The sequence below is a fragment of the Apodemus sylvaticus genome, chromosome 1, assembly GCF_947179515.1.
Source record: "Apodemus sylvaticus chromosome 1, mApoSyl1.1, whole genome shotgun sequence".
NCBI lineage: Eukaryota > Metazoa > Chordata > Mammalia > Rodentia > Muridae > Apodemus > Apodemus sylvaticus.
Window position 1 is genome coordinate 168,844,536 of NC_067472.1, and position 15,141 is coordinate 168,859,676.

General features: G+C 49.7%; 2 protein-coding genes across 2 annotated transcripts in view; one reads left to right on the forward strand and one right to left on the reverse strand.

Annotated features, from left to right (window-relative positions):
- The window catches only part of LOC127668855 (nodal modulator 1), a 55,653-nt gene extending 48,758 nt beyond the window's left edge, over positions 1 to 6,895 (reverse strand). The window contains exons 1-3 of the mRNA XM_052162678.1: positions 6,708 to 6,895; positions 1,618 to 1,707; positions 683 to 728 (exon numbers count right to left, since the gene is read on the reverse strand). Coding sequence (XP_052018638.1) covers positions 683 to 728; positions 1,618 to 1,707; positions 6,708 to 6,848 — 277 coding nt within the window. The 5' untranslated portion in view covers positions 6,849 to 6,895. The remainder of the gene's footprint in view (positions 1 to 682; positions 729 to 1,617; positions 1,708 to 6,707) is intronic.
- A 4,895-nt stretch (positions 6,896 to 11,790) lies between these two features.
- Positions 11,791 to 15,141, forward strand: part of Abcc6 (ATP binding cassette subfamily C member 6) — a 51,099-nt gene continuing 47,748 nt past the window's right edge. Inside the window, exons 1-2 of the mRNA XM_052178691.1 lie at positions 11,791 to 11,826; positions 12,703 to 12,885. Of these exons, the coding sequence (XP_052034651.1) occupies positions 11,791 to 11,826; positions 12,703 to 12,885 (219 nt within the window). The remainder of the gene's footprint in view (positions 11,827 to 12,702; positions 12,886 to 15,141) is intronic.

The window sequence follows — 15,141 nt, forward strand, 5'->3', positions numbered from 1 at the left end:
GTCTGTCACATTCACTGCTCGTATCTGGAAGTACAGTTCGGTGAGAAGGGTTGGCTGGAGGCAGGGGAAATGAGAGGCCGGGCAGGCCAGGAAAGCGGCCCAGGCTCCCAGGGGCCCGTCAGGCCGGCCCCTCCACTTCCGGCCCTTTTCTCCTGGTAAGGAACTCTTCAGGCCCCACTCTTGTATCCAGGCTACAGACTATAGACAAGAACCATCCATCCACTGCCCAAGGACAAGTCTTCCTTCCACAGAGCCACCACCTCCAGCCCTATACAGATCAGGACTCTACGACCGAATCTTACAACATGCAAACACTTCCCTTAGTTTAGGGGAGGGGGGAGGTGGGGGGCGGGGAGCCAGGCACAGTGGCACACACTTGTAAGCTCAATTGCACAAGGTTGACACAAGAAAACATTGAGTCTGAGGCTAGCCTGAGCTACACATTTGACACAAAACCACAAGCAGCCCTGGTCCTGGTACCGGAACCGGAAGAAGGCCCCAGTTTTTGTGTCTAGCCTGCATAATGAACTGACTCTACCAAAGCTGTTTTTGTTGTTGTTGTTGTTGTTTGTTTTGTTTTTCAGAAAGAGTTACTACAGACCAGGGAGGAGCTTCTAGGAAAAAGACCAGTCAGTGTGCACTGTGGTCCTCTGCAAAGTGCCCCGGTACTCAGCTCACTTACCAAAACTCCAGCCCAGAGGAGGTTCGATCTTCAGGATGAAATCACCCTACAAGGAAAGCCATGAAAGGTGAAGGTGGGAGACCAGAAGCCCTGGGCAGACAGTGAGGTGCAGTTCATTCAACCAAAACAGCCCCGTCAGAAATACACCTCCCCACCAGGCTCTTCTGACCAGTGGCGGCTGGATTCTGGGGACAGCCAGCTGAGGCTGGGCACCCAGAAACCTCCACCAAGCAGCAAGGAGATGGCTATGTGGAAGCCCGTTTACGAGTTACAAAGACAGACTGGTGACATGTCACGGCAGATAAAAAGCTTGCTATACAAGCATGGTGACCCACATTCCATCCCTGGAACCCACAGAAAGGCAGAAGGAGAAAACCGGCTCCAAAAGGTTGCTTTCTGTCTGTCTGTCCCCCCTACCCCTCCACTTTCCCCCAACTCCCCCCCCACACACACACACACATGCATGCGCACATGCACACCCCAAGGAAGGCAGGCTGTACCCACTCCCACTCTCCACACACTAAAATAAATAAATAAAATAAATAAATAAATGAATGAATGAATGAATGAATGAATGAATGGGTGTTTTTGAAATATTTCTTAAAAGAAAACTTGAGATTCAAGGTGGCACATATGACAAATGCAGTAAACCGTGCAGTGCTGGGAACATCCGGCTCACCCCTGCTTCCTCTAGCTAAGCTGCCTGGACCATCCCCTCTGTGGCTGTGATGGCAACTGTCTGGAGACACCGCCAAACAATGCCAGAGACATGCAGCCCCACGGAGCCCACTTAACCACTGGAAATCTGCATTCCACTGATCTTTACAACAGAAGTGTTTGCATGTGGGAGAAAGGTCATCACTGTCACTTGGGCATGCTAATTATTTCCTACCATAAAAGTCACTCATAGAGACTGAAGTCCCTCCACCTCTTACCTTATCGTACAAGGGGATCATAAAGTAGCCATTGTTAGGAGCACAGTCCGTCTGATATTTCAAAGTCCCATGCTTGGTGTACAACTTTATCTGGAAATGTAAGAAGAAAAAAAAAAAACCTAAAGTTCTAATATTGGCTTAGAGAATAAGTTACCACATGACGCCTGCATGCAGTCTCTTGGCCCATGTTAGTTGAGCACCTATTACAGGTTAGCAGCTAAGAGAGTGTCAGGGACACAGGCAAAGATGACAGAGCACCCCACAATAATGTGATTTATGTTTTTCTTACTGAAGCCACCTTCAACCTATCCCTAAAGTCTCATTCTTTGAAGCTTCTTTGGTTTGGTACAGTAGTTGTCTGTTTTGTTTATGTAAATTTCTAGGTTTAAAACTTTCTAATTTTGCTATTAGCGAAGCACTTATAAAAATCCAGATTCCCAGGACAGCAGAATGCCCAATGGGTTAAGGCATTTACTGGGCAAGCCTAGAGACCTAAGTTCAAGTCCCGGAACCAACATTAGGGTGGGAGGAAAGAACTAAGTTCACAAAGTCACCCTGTGGCCTCTCGCACAGCATGCACGAACACAATAACATGTTTTTAAATCCATGATTCCCTGTTCCTCAGTTCCACACCAACACAAGTTAGAGACAAGGGAGGTGTCAGGTGGGAGATTCCTGAGCAGGTCTGGGATGAGCACCGGAGCCTGCATTTATTAGCCCCAAATGATTCTAGATGCTTAGAGAAACATTGGCCTAAACCCTTCACCGCCATCCTCAGAACAAAGACTGATGCGAAAGATACCCAGTGCCTTCGCTCTCCCCAAGGCCTGCATCCTGCAAGTGCTGCATCTGGAGCCTCTGCAGGCACAAGCTGCTCAGAGGAAAGGTACAAAGCTATACCGGGGTCTCCCCTACAAGGGTGACCTTGACAAAGCCAGGATACTTCCTGCAGCTGGGCTTCTTTGTGGTAAAAATAGAGACGCCTTGCTTCGGCGTGGCTGTGCAGACTCACAGCCTTGTGGTAAGCACCAGGCCCAGAGTTCATACTCACAAGGAAGCCTCTTCTATTTACTCTCCCTCTGAAGGGAAAAGCCACCTTGCACCATCAGCCAAAGGGTTACAGTCAGACTCCCTAAGCTGTCCTGAGTGGCTCAATGACTCTGAGCCTCAGTTTCCCAATCTGTAAAGACACATGCGGGTCAGATGACATCAAAGAGCCTGACCCCTAAGATATGAATGTTGGGGCTGGAGAGCAGCTCAGCAGTTAAGAGGGTGTGTAGCTCTTGCAGAGGACATGTAGAGTTCATGTCCAGCTCCAGGGGACATATGCCTCAGGTGCACACACCTACATACAGATACACATAAACACACTCTTTATAAAATGATGTTCTGTGGCAAAACTACAGACTCCAAGGGAGTGTCAGGAAACATAAGCAGCGAGGCCCAGTGCGCACTCTGGAAGGAGCAGCGTGAGAGAGGGCGTGGGCTGTGGCGCTCATGGGCACTAACTAAGACTTACACTCCACACAGCCCAGATAGTCACTTGTTTGCTTCAGTACCCACCTTTTCAGTTAGGCGTAAAAACGAATTTGCTCTAGGCCATAAAAAAATTCAGATGCATGGCTGCATAGCCCTAGCGCAGAGGACCAGAAGGCCACACCCAAGGCAGTCCATCTAAGCTGCAATGCCATAAAGATGGCTACTTATCAGGAGAAACACTCTCGTGTGTGTGTGTGTGTGTGTGTGTGTGTGTGTGTGTGTGTGTGTGTGTCTGTGTGTGTGTTAAGCCCAAGGACAAGTTCAGATGTCACTCCTTAGAAGCTGTCCATCTTATCTGTTGAGACAGGGTCTCTCAAAGGCCTGTAACTCACCAAATAGGCTAGGCTAGCCTTTTCTTTTTAATCACCTGGGTTCTTGTGGGTGGAACTTGAGTCCTTCCTCAGACTGCAGGCAAGCACGTCACTGAACCATCCCCCAAGTCCCAGAACCCAGTTTTGATATGAATTCTGACAGTTACACTACTAGAACCTGTCATTCTTTTTAAAGATTTATTTGCATTTATGTAAATGAGCATTTTGCATAGGTGTCCAAGCACCGTGTGGTTGCCTGATACCTGCAGAAGTCAGAAGAGGGTGTCAGATCCACCGGAACTAAAATTGCAGTTGGTTGTAGTTACAGATGGCCGTAGACCATCATGTGGGTACTGAGAACTGACCCTGGTGTTCTGCAAGAGCAGCACCTACTTTAACCACTGAGCCGAGCCCTCTCTCCAGCCCCTAAATTCTTTTTAGCTATACAGGCTACTATTAAAAGACAGAATGTCACAGCCCAGAGCTTTGTCTGGTCCTTTTACTGCACTACGATCCCCCATCTGGGACAAATCTTTAGTGTGTGCTGATACATAATTGTTGAAGGAAGGCACCTCAGGCAGAAACAGAAGGAAGGGCTGAAAAGAAGGGTGTGAGAGAGACCAGGCGTGGCTACACAACCCTGCAAGCCTAGCACCTGGAAGGCCAGGCAGGAGGATCACAGGTTCCAGAAAAACCAAAAAATAGACGAAGAAGCCAAGAAAGAGGAGGAGGGAGAGGAGGAGGAAGACTGAAATACCCATGTTATTTCCATGTTAGAGTACACTATATCGGTAAATTGTCACATTCCCTTTGAGCTCACTGAGCTCTGGGAGCAGTGATGTCCCTTCCTCTTGTCAGACCTAGGCAAGCTTGTTTCAAAGTGTCTTCCAAGAACTAGCTGGCCCCATCCCTGTGACAGGGAGGGAAGAGAACAGCAAAATACCCCAAAGGAAACCATCACTGAGCACAGCTAGAAGGTGGAGCATTCCCAACAGATGTTACTCTTCTTCATCCGGTGATATCAAGTCCCCAGGGAAGCCGCAAGTTCAGGGCTAATTTACTCAAACACAGAGGGAAAGCTCAATCGGGACTCCAGCTGATACCTCAATTCCCCGGGGTCAGTTTTTGCTAGATGTTGTAAGCACCTGATTTGATGGTATCATCTCTATACATTGTTACTTGTATATGGTTACATTGTAAGGAGACATCCTGCTCTGTCCCAGCTCTCTGTATTGAGGAGTCCAGCTGACTTCTTCAGTCAATGGATGTTTTGAACACTCGATTTGATGATACATTGTTATCTGTGTATCTGCTAGTTGCTATTTATTATTTTACCATGGCTTGCTACATTGTAACCACACCATTGGCTACTTTGTGGGTTCTTTTTTTCTTCTACCCTTTCGATCCCTAACTCTGGATTCGAGAGAAAAACCTATAGAAGGGAAATGGGGTAAAGTCATTGCTAGACTGCTTGCTTCCTGCTGATTAGGGGTGACCAACCAGTTCCTTGGCGCAAGTTTGATCTTCACTGTCAGGATATCTAAACCAACCAACAACCTACCTCTCCTGGCCCTAGAATTTATATACTTTCTGCAGAATCCCCAGAATTACAAATGTCACACACTCACTGAAACTATCTGCAGCTGACAAAATATGCCCTGCTAACACATGAGGCAAATCTGAGGGACAATCTAAAGCAGCCCCATACCCCACACCTGGGATTAAAATTAAAACATAATTATTATTTGTGATTTTTTTTAAAAGATCCAAAATTCTCACTATACTATGTATTTAAGAAGTCCACTAATTCAAAATCAAAAGCAAGGCTACCATACTTCTCTCTGGACCATACCGTAGAGTCTTTTGTGAAGTACAGATCAGAAAACCCTGTGTGGAGATTACATGCATGAAATGTCTGATGTTGTAAGCAGAGATTACAAAAGGATGGGTTGCTTCAGAGAGGAGGACAAGAAGCTCTAGGGCAAGAGCAACACAGTTCACAATGGACCACAAAACCTACTCTGCTCTCTTAACCCCTGTTAGTGCTCAGGGGTGAGGGGTAAACCCTGGCTGCCCTCTCCTTCCTCCCAATGCTGCAGGAAACTCAAGCTAAAGAGCCTTCCAAGGCAGCGTCTGAGATGCTCAAAGCTGCAAAGCCAGCAGGCGGGGAGGCGTATCCCCAGTAGTTCCTAGGAGCCCAGAAGAGGAAAAAGAAACAGGTGGAAGGGACCAGGGCATCCTCCTGTAATCCAGCACTATAGGAAAAGGAGGCTAGAGTATCCAGAGTTCAAAGCCAGCCTTGGGTATATTGTGAATCTGAGGCCAGACCTTGTCTCAAAATATTGGAAAATAAAATATAAATCAGCCAATGAGGTAGAGGGGCAGGCAGTACAGGAAAAGCCTGGGAGATGACAGCTAATTCTCCGCATTGGGAAACCATGCTTCTGCGTGCTACTGCCTCTAGCACCATCTTACAGGTACAGACTGGGGTTTGGAGAAAGGCTAAGCCCACAAGAATTCAGGGTGGGGACGGCTTCTCACCTTTTTTCCCCCAGTCCCAAGTGGCCACTAGGACAGCTCAAAGGGACCTCGGGTGCCATTCTCTGTGGCACTCCCCACATTTCTCCTCCTTGGGCACCTGTCTTTACCTCTTCCCATCTCCCTCCCTTCTCTGGCGGCACTATCACCCCCTTGGGAAAATCTGGCCTAGCTCTCTCTCCAGTCCCCTATGTCTACTTCTTCCCAACCTCCTCTTCTCACAGGCTTTCTGGGTCAGAATCCCACCGGGCTGAAAACCATTTCACATTAACTTTCGACTCCGTCAAAAATAAGTTCACAACTCTCTAGTGTAACCCCAGCGACTCTGCACGGAGACTGGCAACTTTAAAAAGGAGAGGTGGGGAAGGGAAAGCAGCTTCGCAGCCCCAGAGGTTGTTACACTGTTCCAGGTCAGGACTTAGCAATGGGAATCGATCCTCTTGAAATGCATCCCAGGGCGGATGGAGGAGAGAAATGAGCCCGAACGTTGGGGTTTGGAGTACGGAGAGTGACACGTGTGGTTTCCAAGTTCTGCAATATGGGTTGGGCAGATTAGAGTTTCAGAGGTCCTGGTAGAGGAGAGCCGGGGTTGAGCAGACCCTCTCGGCCACTCTCTCCTCGGCGTGGCTAGGGAACGGTGCTGAGCAGCCGAGAGCCCGGCCAAGGGTCACACAGCCCACCCGGCCACGCGCGGCGGCTCACCTCGATGAGCGAGTAGTTGATCTCCACGTCCGACTTCACGAAACCCCCGCAGCCTACCACGATGTCCTCGGAGCCGATCGCCCGCCCCGCGCCGCTCAGCAGCAGCAGCAGCAGCGCCGCGGCACACCGGCCCGCACGCATGGCCCGGCCTCCGCGTGCCTACCCTCCGCAACCCGCCCGGTCCCGCCCCTCACACCGCACGCAGCCGGCTCCTTCCTCCTCCTCGCTGGGCTGACAAGCCCAGGACCCGCCCCCCGGAGCCGCTCTGCGCAGGCGCGCCCTGGCCCTCCGCCCACGCCCTCAAGAAAGACCTACGTGACACGCGCTCCGCAGGGAATGACAGCCACTTGCGCCTCTGGCGGCCTGGAGGACTCGACGCAGCCTCTGGAAGGAACAGCCCAGACAGGCTTCCACTTCAGATTCAGTGTCACGGCTGAGAGCTTTTAGTTGATCGATGTATTCAACAAGCCCCAGGTCTTTTTGACTCACGCATTTCACGCCAGATGTAATTTTAAAAAGCCCTTTAGAAATTTTTTATTTCGTTCTTCCCACGATGCCATCACCAGTACTTGACTGTATATTAAAATCTTGTTTTAGCCAGATAAGTCTAAGGCTTGCCTGAACTACCAAGCAAATTTAAAACAAACCTGGGGACAACCTTAGCCACTGTCTGAAAATGAGATGTAAAATATTTTAAAGGAAGGGCTGGGCAAATAGCTCAGTGCATGCCTAGCAAGGCCCTAAATTTGCTCCAGCACAGTCACACACGTAAGTTGCATGTGACTTATAATCGTTCAGAGGGCTGAGGTCGGGGACTTCCATGAGTTCTAAGCCTGCTTGGGTTACACAGAGAGTACAAGGGTAGGCAGAGAGTAGGGGTGGGGGGTGTCTCAGGTTGATGGCAGTCCGTTAAGTGTCTCACAATAAACCATATGGATCTGAGTTGGACTCCCAGAACCATGCAGACGTGGTGACCAGCACCAGCGCCTCACAGTGGGAAGGTGGAGACTGGAGGACCCCTGGGCTCACTGTCTAGTCTAAGGGGAGAGCAGTGAGAGGCTCTCTCTCCACGGATGCGGGTCCCCTTCCTTCCTGACAATGACACTCCAGGCGTCCTCTGACCTTGACTTGTGTGAAGGAAAACTCCCGGAGGAAGTGTGTGGCTGTGAACGGGCCCTGTGTGCCCGTGACTGAGGCTGTGTGTGCCCGTGACTGAGGCTGTGTGTGCCCGTGACTGAGGCTGTGTGTGCCCGTGACTGAGGCTGTGTGTGCCTGTGACTGAGGCTGTGTGTGCCTGTGACTGAGGCTATGTGTGCCCGTGACTGAGGCTGTGTGTGCCTGTGACTGAGGCTGTGTGTGCCTGTGACTGAGGCTGTGTGTGCCCGTGACTGAGACTGTGTGTGCCCGTGACTGAGGCTGTGTGTGCCTGTGACTGAGACTGTGTGTGCCTGTGACTGAGGCTGTGTGTGCCCGTGACTGAGACTGTGTGTGCCTGTGATTGAGGCTGTGTGTGCCTGTGACTGAGGCTGTGTGTGCCTGTGACTGAGGCTGTGTGCCTGTGACTGAGGCTGTGTGTGCCCGTGACTGAGGCTGTGTGTGCCTGTGACTGAGGCTGTGTGTGCCTGTGACTGAGGCTGTGTGCCTGTGACTGAGGCTGTGTGTGCCTGTGACTGAGGCTGTGTGTGCCCGTGACTGAGACTGTGTGTGTCTGTGACTGAGGCTGTGTGCCTGTGACTGAGGCTGTGTGTGTCTGTGACTGAGGTCATGTGTGCCTGTGACTGAGGCTGTGTGTGCCCGTGACTGAGACTGTGTGTGCCTGTGACTGAGGCTGTGTGTGCCCGTGACTGAGACTGTGTGTGTCTGTGACTGAGGCTGTGTGCCTGTGACTGAAGCTGTGTGTGTCTGTGACTGAGGTCATGTGTGCCTGTGACTGAGGCTGTGTGTGCCTGTGACTGAGGTCATGTGTGCCTGTGACTGAGGCTGTGTGTGCCTGTGACTGAGGCTGTGTGTGCCTATGACTGAGACTGTGTGTGTCTGTGACTGAGGTCATGTGTGCCTGTGAAGAGAACTTCCTGGGAGGAGGCTGCTGCCATAGGGATTGGCAGGTTACAATCTCAATACTGCCAGGCAGTGGTGGCGCACGCCTTTAATCCCAGCACTTGGAAGGCAGAGGCAAGTGGATTTCTGAGTTCGAGGCCAGCCTGGTCTACAGAGTGAGTTCCAGGACAGTCAAGGCTATACAGAAAAACCCTGTCTCAAAAAAACAAAACAAAAACAAACAAACAAACAAAGAATCTCAATACTTTGGAGAAACTGGAATGCCATAGGTCCAGAGGCTAATTACCTCATCTTGGGCTAAATTCCTTCTGAAATAGCCACCCCACCCTCTGAGTTGAAACTACTTGAATGAATGAACTGAATGAATGGGAACATGACTGGTCATGACTGGTCCTGGGTTTTGGCACCAAATGAAAGAAAGGAAGAAATGAACAGGAAAATACAGGAAACCTGACTGCTCCTGGGTGTGCTGGAGGAGAAGGTTTATTACAGATATCTGGGAGAGCACAGCCTGAGGCAGGGATATCTGGGAGAGTCCAGAGTGAACAGGACCCTGAGCCAGGAGACGAGAGGGGGAGGGGGGGGAGAGGGGAGAGAGGGGAACCGGGTTGCTGTAGCCAGGAGGCACAAAGGTACAGCCCTGGAGAGTTCAGGGTAGGGGGTGGGGAATGCCAGCCGGGAGGTCCTGTAAGGGGCTGGTGGCTGAGGAATGCTGGGAGAACCTGGGACCAGGTCCACTGGGATATGTTAAATAGGCACCTCAGCCATGTGTCCCAGGTCTGAGACCTCACACTGCTTCCATGATGGAAGATAGAATTTGAGGTAATCTGAATCTGTGGCTCAAAATGGCTCCAGAATAAACTATGTCTTATTCCACTTAAGATAAGAGCTGGGGTTTGTGTTGACACACCCACACATTTGCACATAAAGAAATCATGTCTGTAATTTGGCTTCTTTATTATCACTGATGTATTTCTGTTGACATGGCTTTCCATTACAAATGATGCCGTACTTGTTTTTGAAACAGTGTCTCACTAGGTAGCCCTGGCTGACCTCAGACTCACTGAGATCCCCCTGCCTCTGCCTCCTGAGTGCTGGAATTAAAGACATATACCACCTACCTAGCTAAGTGATGTTTTCTTCAGCAAAACATATTAATTAAGTTCATAGTTATATTTAAAAAGATATTTACATTTTATTTTGATCCCAACTCTGACTCGTATAGAAACACTTTAAGGGTTTTGTTTTGTTTTTTCTCTTAAGCCCGAAATTCATCCGGTTAAATTTCCTTTGAATTCTTTCTCTCAACTGAATTCATATACTTGAATAAATAATTTTTTATGCCAGGAAAATAAAGGTGCTGTCAGCTAGAGCAATCGGTGCCAGGGGCAGAGTGGGGAGGGAGCTGGCACTCACAGGAAGAAGGGCTATGACTTCTCTGTCCTTGTCACCACCTCCCACCAAAACTGACCCAAATAAACAGAGAGGATATGAAGTTTCACTAACAGCGGGCTTGCCGCACACAGCTTTCAGATGCAATTGGGAATTCTTCGAGAGCCCACTCCTGCCGGAAGCTCAGAAGAAGACGGCTGCAAGAACACTGTAATCACACTGCAGGCACAGGCAACCCCAAAAGGTGGGGCAAAGCCGAGCTAGAGAACCCATCCTGCCTGGGCCCCGCCAAAGAGAGGCTGTGGGAAAAGGTGGGTGCAAGACCAGAGAAGTGACAGGGTAGGGACAGGGCAGAGGTCTGCACTCCTTCCTCACTGGAGTGGAGCACCTGGGTTGGTCTGTCTGGGGCGGTTTTTCTTCCCTGTCTTGGAAGGTGTACAAACTCGTTACACAAAGAGAAAAGTGGAAAGGAAACGGGGGTCCCTGTGACCTCAACTTTAGTACATCTCCAACTGTGTGTCTATGCAAAGAGGATAATACAGCACAGAATCACTTGTCTGCCTCCCAGTCTTGTCTGTCTGTCTGTCTCTCTGCTATCTGTATTGCTTTGCTGGGGCACAAACCATGCTATCCTTAGCCACACCCTTTGCTTTAAGACTTCTACGACAGAAAAGAAAATGACCTTCTTTTCCACTCCCCTGACTTAGAAACACTTTCTTCTTCTCGTATCCTGTTGGTGCTGTAATCTATTTCATAGCGCGTAGAGGCCGTATTCCCATGTTAGTAGGTTTTTTGCCGTAGCATTTTAAGCTGCTGCTCAGTAACTCATGGACTTAATGGTGATATCAGTACTAATAACTAACTTACTGAGCCGTCCCTGCTTAAGCCATTTCAAGGGTTGTTTTATGTTTCATCATCTGTGTGTGTGTGTGTGTATGTGTGTGTGTGTGTGAGTGTGTGTATGTCTGTGTGTGTGTGTGTGTGTGTGTGTGTGTATACAGCACATGTGTGGAGGCCCAGGAGAGGGTGTTGAATCTCCTGGAGCTGTCATTATAGACGGTTGTGAACAGCTGGAATACAGTCCTGGGATCCCAACTCCAATCCTTTGCAAAAGCAGTGGGAGTTCTGAGCGCCTGAGCCACCTCCCCAGCTCATGCTAAGGTCTTTATTCAGATGGTTCTTACTAAAGCACACAGTAGGCTGGGGCAGCTGGGGCTTCTTGAGTTGTAGGCTAGCCTGGACTTCATAGTGAGGCCCTATCTCAAAAACAAATAAATAGCTAGAAAGGCAAATACACACATTAATAAATATTTTTCAAAGTGAGGCACCTCTCATTCTTTCCAGCGCCTGCATTTAGACACCGTCTCTTGACTCTCTCTGCAGGACACCTTCCTGCAGTTGGCCGAGACTTCCCTCAGAGAGGAAGCATGGAGGCATCCGGTCGCTGCACTTTTCAGGATCCCAGAATCACCTTCCCAGGCACCGCTCCACCTCTGCACAGCTGACCCTTGCCCTGGGGCCTCTGCTTGGCAGCTCCAATCCCAGTCAAACCCGCCAGGCCCGCCTCTTCCTCAGCTTGGAGCTGGGCTCTGAAGACTGCTCTGGGACAGACAGATGAACGGGAGGGCGCCCAATGGCCACGCCTGGAGAGTCCTGCGCCGGCCTGGAGGTGAGTCCAGTCTGACCCTCTTTCTCTGGTACCGAGCTGCTGGGAAAAGCGGCATCCGACTTCAAACCCTTGACCTCAGGAAGCAAGAACGCCAGTGAGCAGCGCAGTGACAGATCACGACCCTTTCACCTCTCCGGGTCCTCGGGTCCTCGCAGAGCCCCTGCCAGCCACTGGGGACTTTGTTATTTGCATAAAGCAAGTGGACCAGGGCCCCCCACTTTTTCATTTCTTCTGTCCCTACCTTGCACTACTCTATGGCCTGGAGTCCAGCAGGTCAGAGCCGGATTAGCAACAGAGATGGTGTTCACAGAGAGCCTTCTGTGCTCACCCTATTGTGAGTCCAACTGTTTAGGTGGCTTCCAGCAGCACATTTTGGGGTGGGGGGGAGATTCTATTATTCCTCCTTGACAGAGAAGGGCGCAGAATTGGTTCTGTCACTTCCTGTTTGTATGGATGCAAACGGGGCATTTCCCTTTTGGTACCTCAGTCTACTCGTCTATGAAACGGGAACAGTAGCACCAGAGTTCTTATAATGACTAACAGCCAAGCCAGATGTGGTGTCGCTCATCTGTAAGCCTAGCACTTGGGAAACTAAGGCCAGAGGATCACAAGTTCAAAGCCAGCCCCAGGACTACTGCTTCCCATCTGAGCAGCATTAGGCAAGTTCCTTACCTTCTCTGGGCCTCTACTTCCCCACAAGCTAAATCAGAATAACTTTGTCTGCCTCATAGAGTTGAGGTTAGGCTGAAAAGCTATGGGAATTAAAAGGCACACCAGACAGGGCTTGGATCTTTTCATGCGGTTTGTCCCCATAGACAAGAAAGACTGGGCTTCAGGGGGCTAACATCCTAATGGTGTCCCTGATGTTCTTCTCAGGTCTGGAACCAGACAGAGCAGGAGCCTGTGGCCGATCACTTGCTCAGCCTGTGCTTCCTGCGATCGGCCGGGAGCTGGGTGCCCCCCATGTACCTCTGGGTCCTCGGCCCCGTCTACCTTTTCTACATCTATCGCCATGGCCAGTGCTACCTCCGGATGTCCCTCCTCTTCAAAATCAAAATGGTAGCCACGGGGAGCCTGAACCAGGGAGTGGGAAGGGTAGCAAGGTTGGGGGCAGCTGGCAGAGACCCCGCACCTCCCATCAGCAGGAACAGGGGACAGAGGCAAGAAGGGAGGGGTCAGCCAAACAGATCAATAGTGAAGAGGGGACAGAGATACACCCATGGGTCAAAGTTCTCACAAACAGATTTTGTGATTATGCAAATCCACACTCACTCTCACACACACAGAAACCCACGGCTACAAGAGACCTGGCATTTCTCATTGGCTGTGGGAACTGGGCTGCAAATGGTAAATTTAAAGCCACACAAAAATGGTGGGTAGTTTTTTTTGGTTTTGTGTTTGTTTGCTTGTTTAGTTATAACTTTAGCAGGTATTTTGTTTGTTGTGTGTTTTGCCTTTTTTTTTGGACATGATCTCACGTGACCTGGGCTGGCCTCAAACTCACTCTGTAGCTAAGGATGACCTTGAGCTTCTGATCCTCCTGCCTCCCCTTCCAACTTCTGGGATTACAGGCATGTCCACAACACTCCGCTCCTTATTGTCTTAGTCCATTATAGACTGGCAGATGCTCTGCATTGAGCTACACTTCCGACCAGTCCCGTGCATGTTTTCATAGCTTCTGCCTGATAATTCAGCCAAACATTTTCAAAGTTGCTCTATGCTTGTTTTACCGTTTTGATAAACACCAACTTCACAAGCACGAGCTTTTCCACTCATCGAATCCCCCACTGGGCCATCCCACAGCCCCGCCCTCTCCTGGACCAGCTGATAGAGAGACTACAGCTGACCCTACTTAGAAGCGTCCCGTACCCATAACCATTACCACAGAAAAAAAGGCAGAAGTAGAGTTAATTGGATAAGCTGTGGGACAGCTACGGCAGCAAGTCAGCAGAGAGTCAGGAATCCCAGGGGCAACTTCCCTTGGGGGAGGTCTGCAGAGACAATCAGACCAAATTGTACTGTCTCGGAGATGGTGGTTGGCAAACTTGTCCTCAAAACTATGATGGTCCAGCCTTGAGTGAGAATGGTGGCTGGCTCAGTGCTTCCACCCATCCTAGACTGGCATCTGCACCCTAAACTGGCACCAAAACATGGGGCCATGTCAAACCGTAGACATTTGGGTGAATGTCCCATCTTAAATAGCTTCCTCAAACTGAGCAGAGGCAATGCGGCCCTGACTAGTGTTAGTCTGACAGGTGTTCGTTCATGAGAGGGACAGAGCTGAGGATGGGCCCGTTGTGAGGGTCAAAGCAGTGAAGGCTCCTCGGGGAGGGGTTGGAGACTCTGAAGAGCTCTTCCTGTAGGTGAAGTTGTGGATCCTAGGGGTGAGATAGCCTGTCGTGGGTTCTGGTGGGATATTAAGGCTGGTTAGGTTGAGGATGTGAGTCTGTAGGAGGTGTAAGTAACAACAACCAGTTTATTGACAACAGGTCGTCTGGAAGATTTGTCCAGTTTAATTCAGAATAAAAGTTGGAGTTGGGCAGTGGTGGAGCACACCTTTAATCCCAGTGCTAGAGAGGCAGAGGCAGGTGGATCTCTGTGAGTTCAAGGCCGGCCTGGTCTATAGAGTGAGATCCAAGACAGCCAGGGCTAGACAGAGAAACCCTGTCTTGGGAAAAAAAATGAAGAAGAGGAGGAGGAGGAAAAGGAGGAGGAGGAGCTGGGCAGTGATGGCACACACATTTAATCCCAGCACTTGGGAGGCAGAGGCAGGCAGATTTCTAAGTTCAAGGCCAGTCTAGTCTACAGAATGAGTTCCAGGACAGCAGGACTACATAGAGAAACCCTAACTTGAAAAACAAGAAGAAGAAGAGGAAGAGGAAGAAGAAGAAGAAGAAGAAGAAGAAGAACAACAACAACAACAACAACAACAACAACTTTAGCTATGTGGACACCAAGACAAACAGCTTTCTAATAAATTTTTATAAGGCCATCTTTTCAAGTAGTTAAAAGCTGAGTAAAAAAGTTCCTACAAAATATAAGATTCTTGAGCAAACATAAAACGTTTGTTCTTTAAGTTCGTTTTCTGTGCAGTCGCCAAGAGCAGCTCAGGATCTGAAGAGCCCCTGTCAGCTCTGCCAAGCGGTGCATTTCAGCTGTCTGTCCGTGTCCGGAACTTGACAGTGTGTTTCTTCAATCACCCTCCTTCCGCCATCTTGAAGGCTCATCCTTTGTGACTTACCCTGCCCTTCTGCAGGGCGCTTAAGCTGCTCCAGTGTGTCCTCAGCTTTCACTTTTTATTTTGGAAGCAACAAA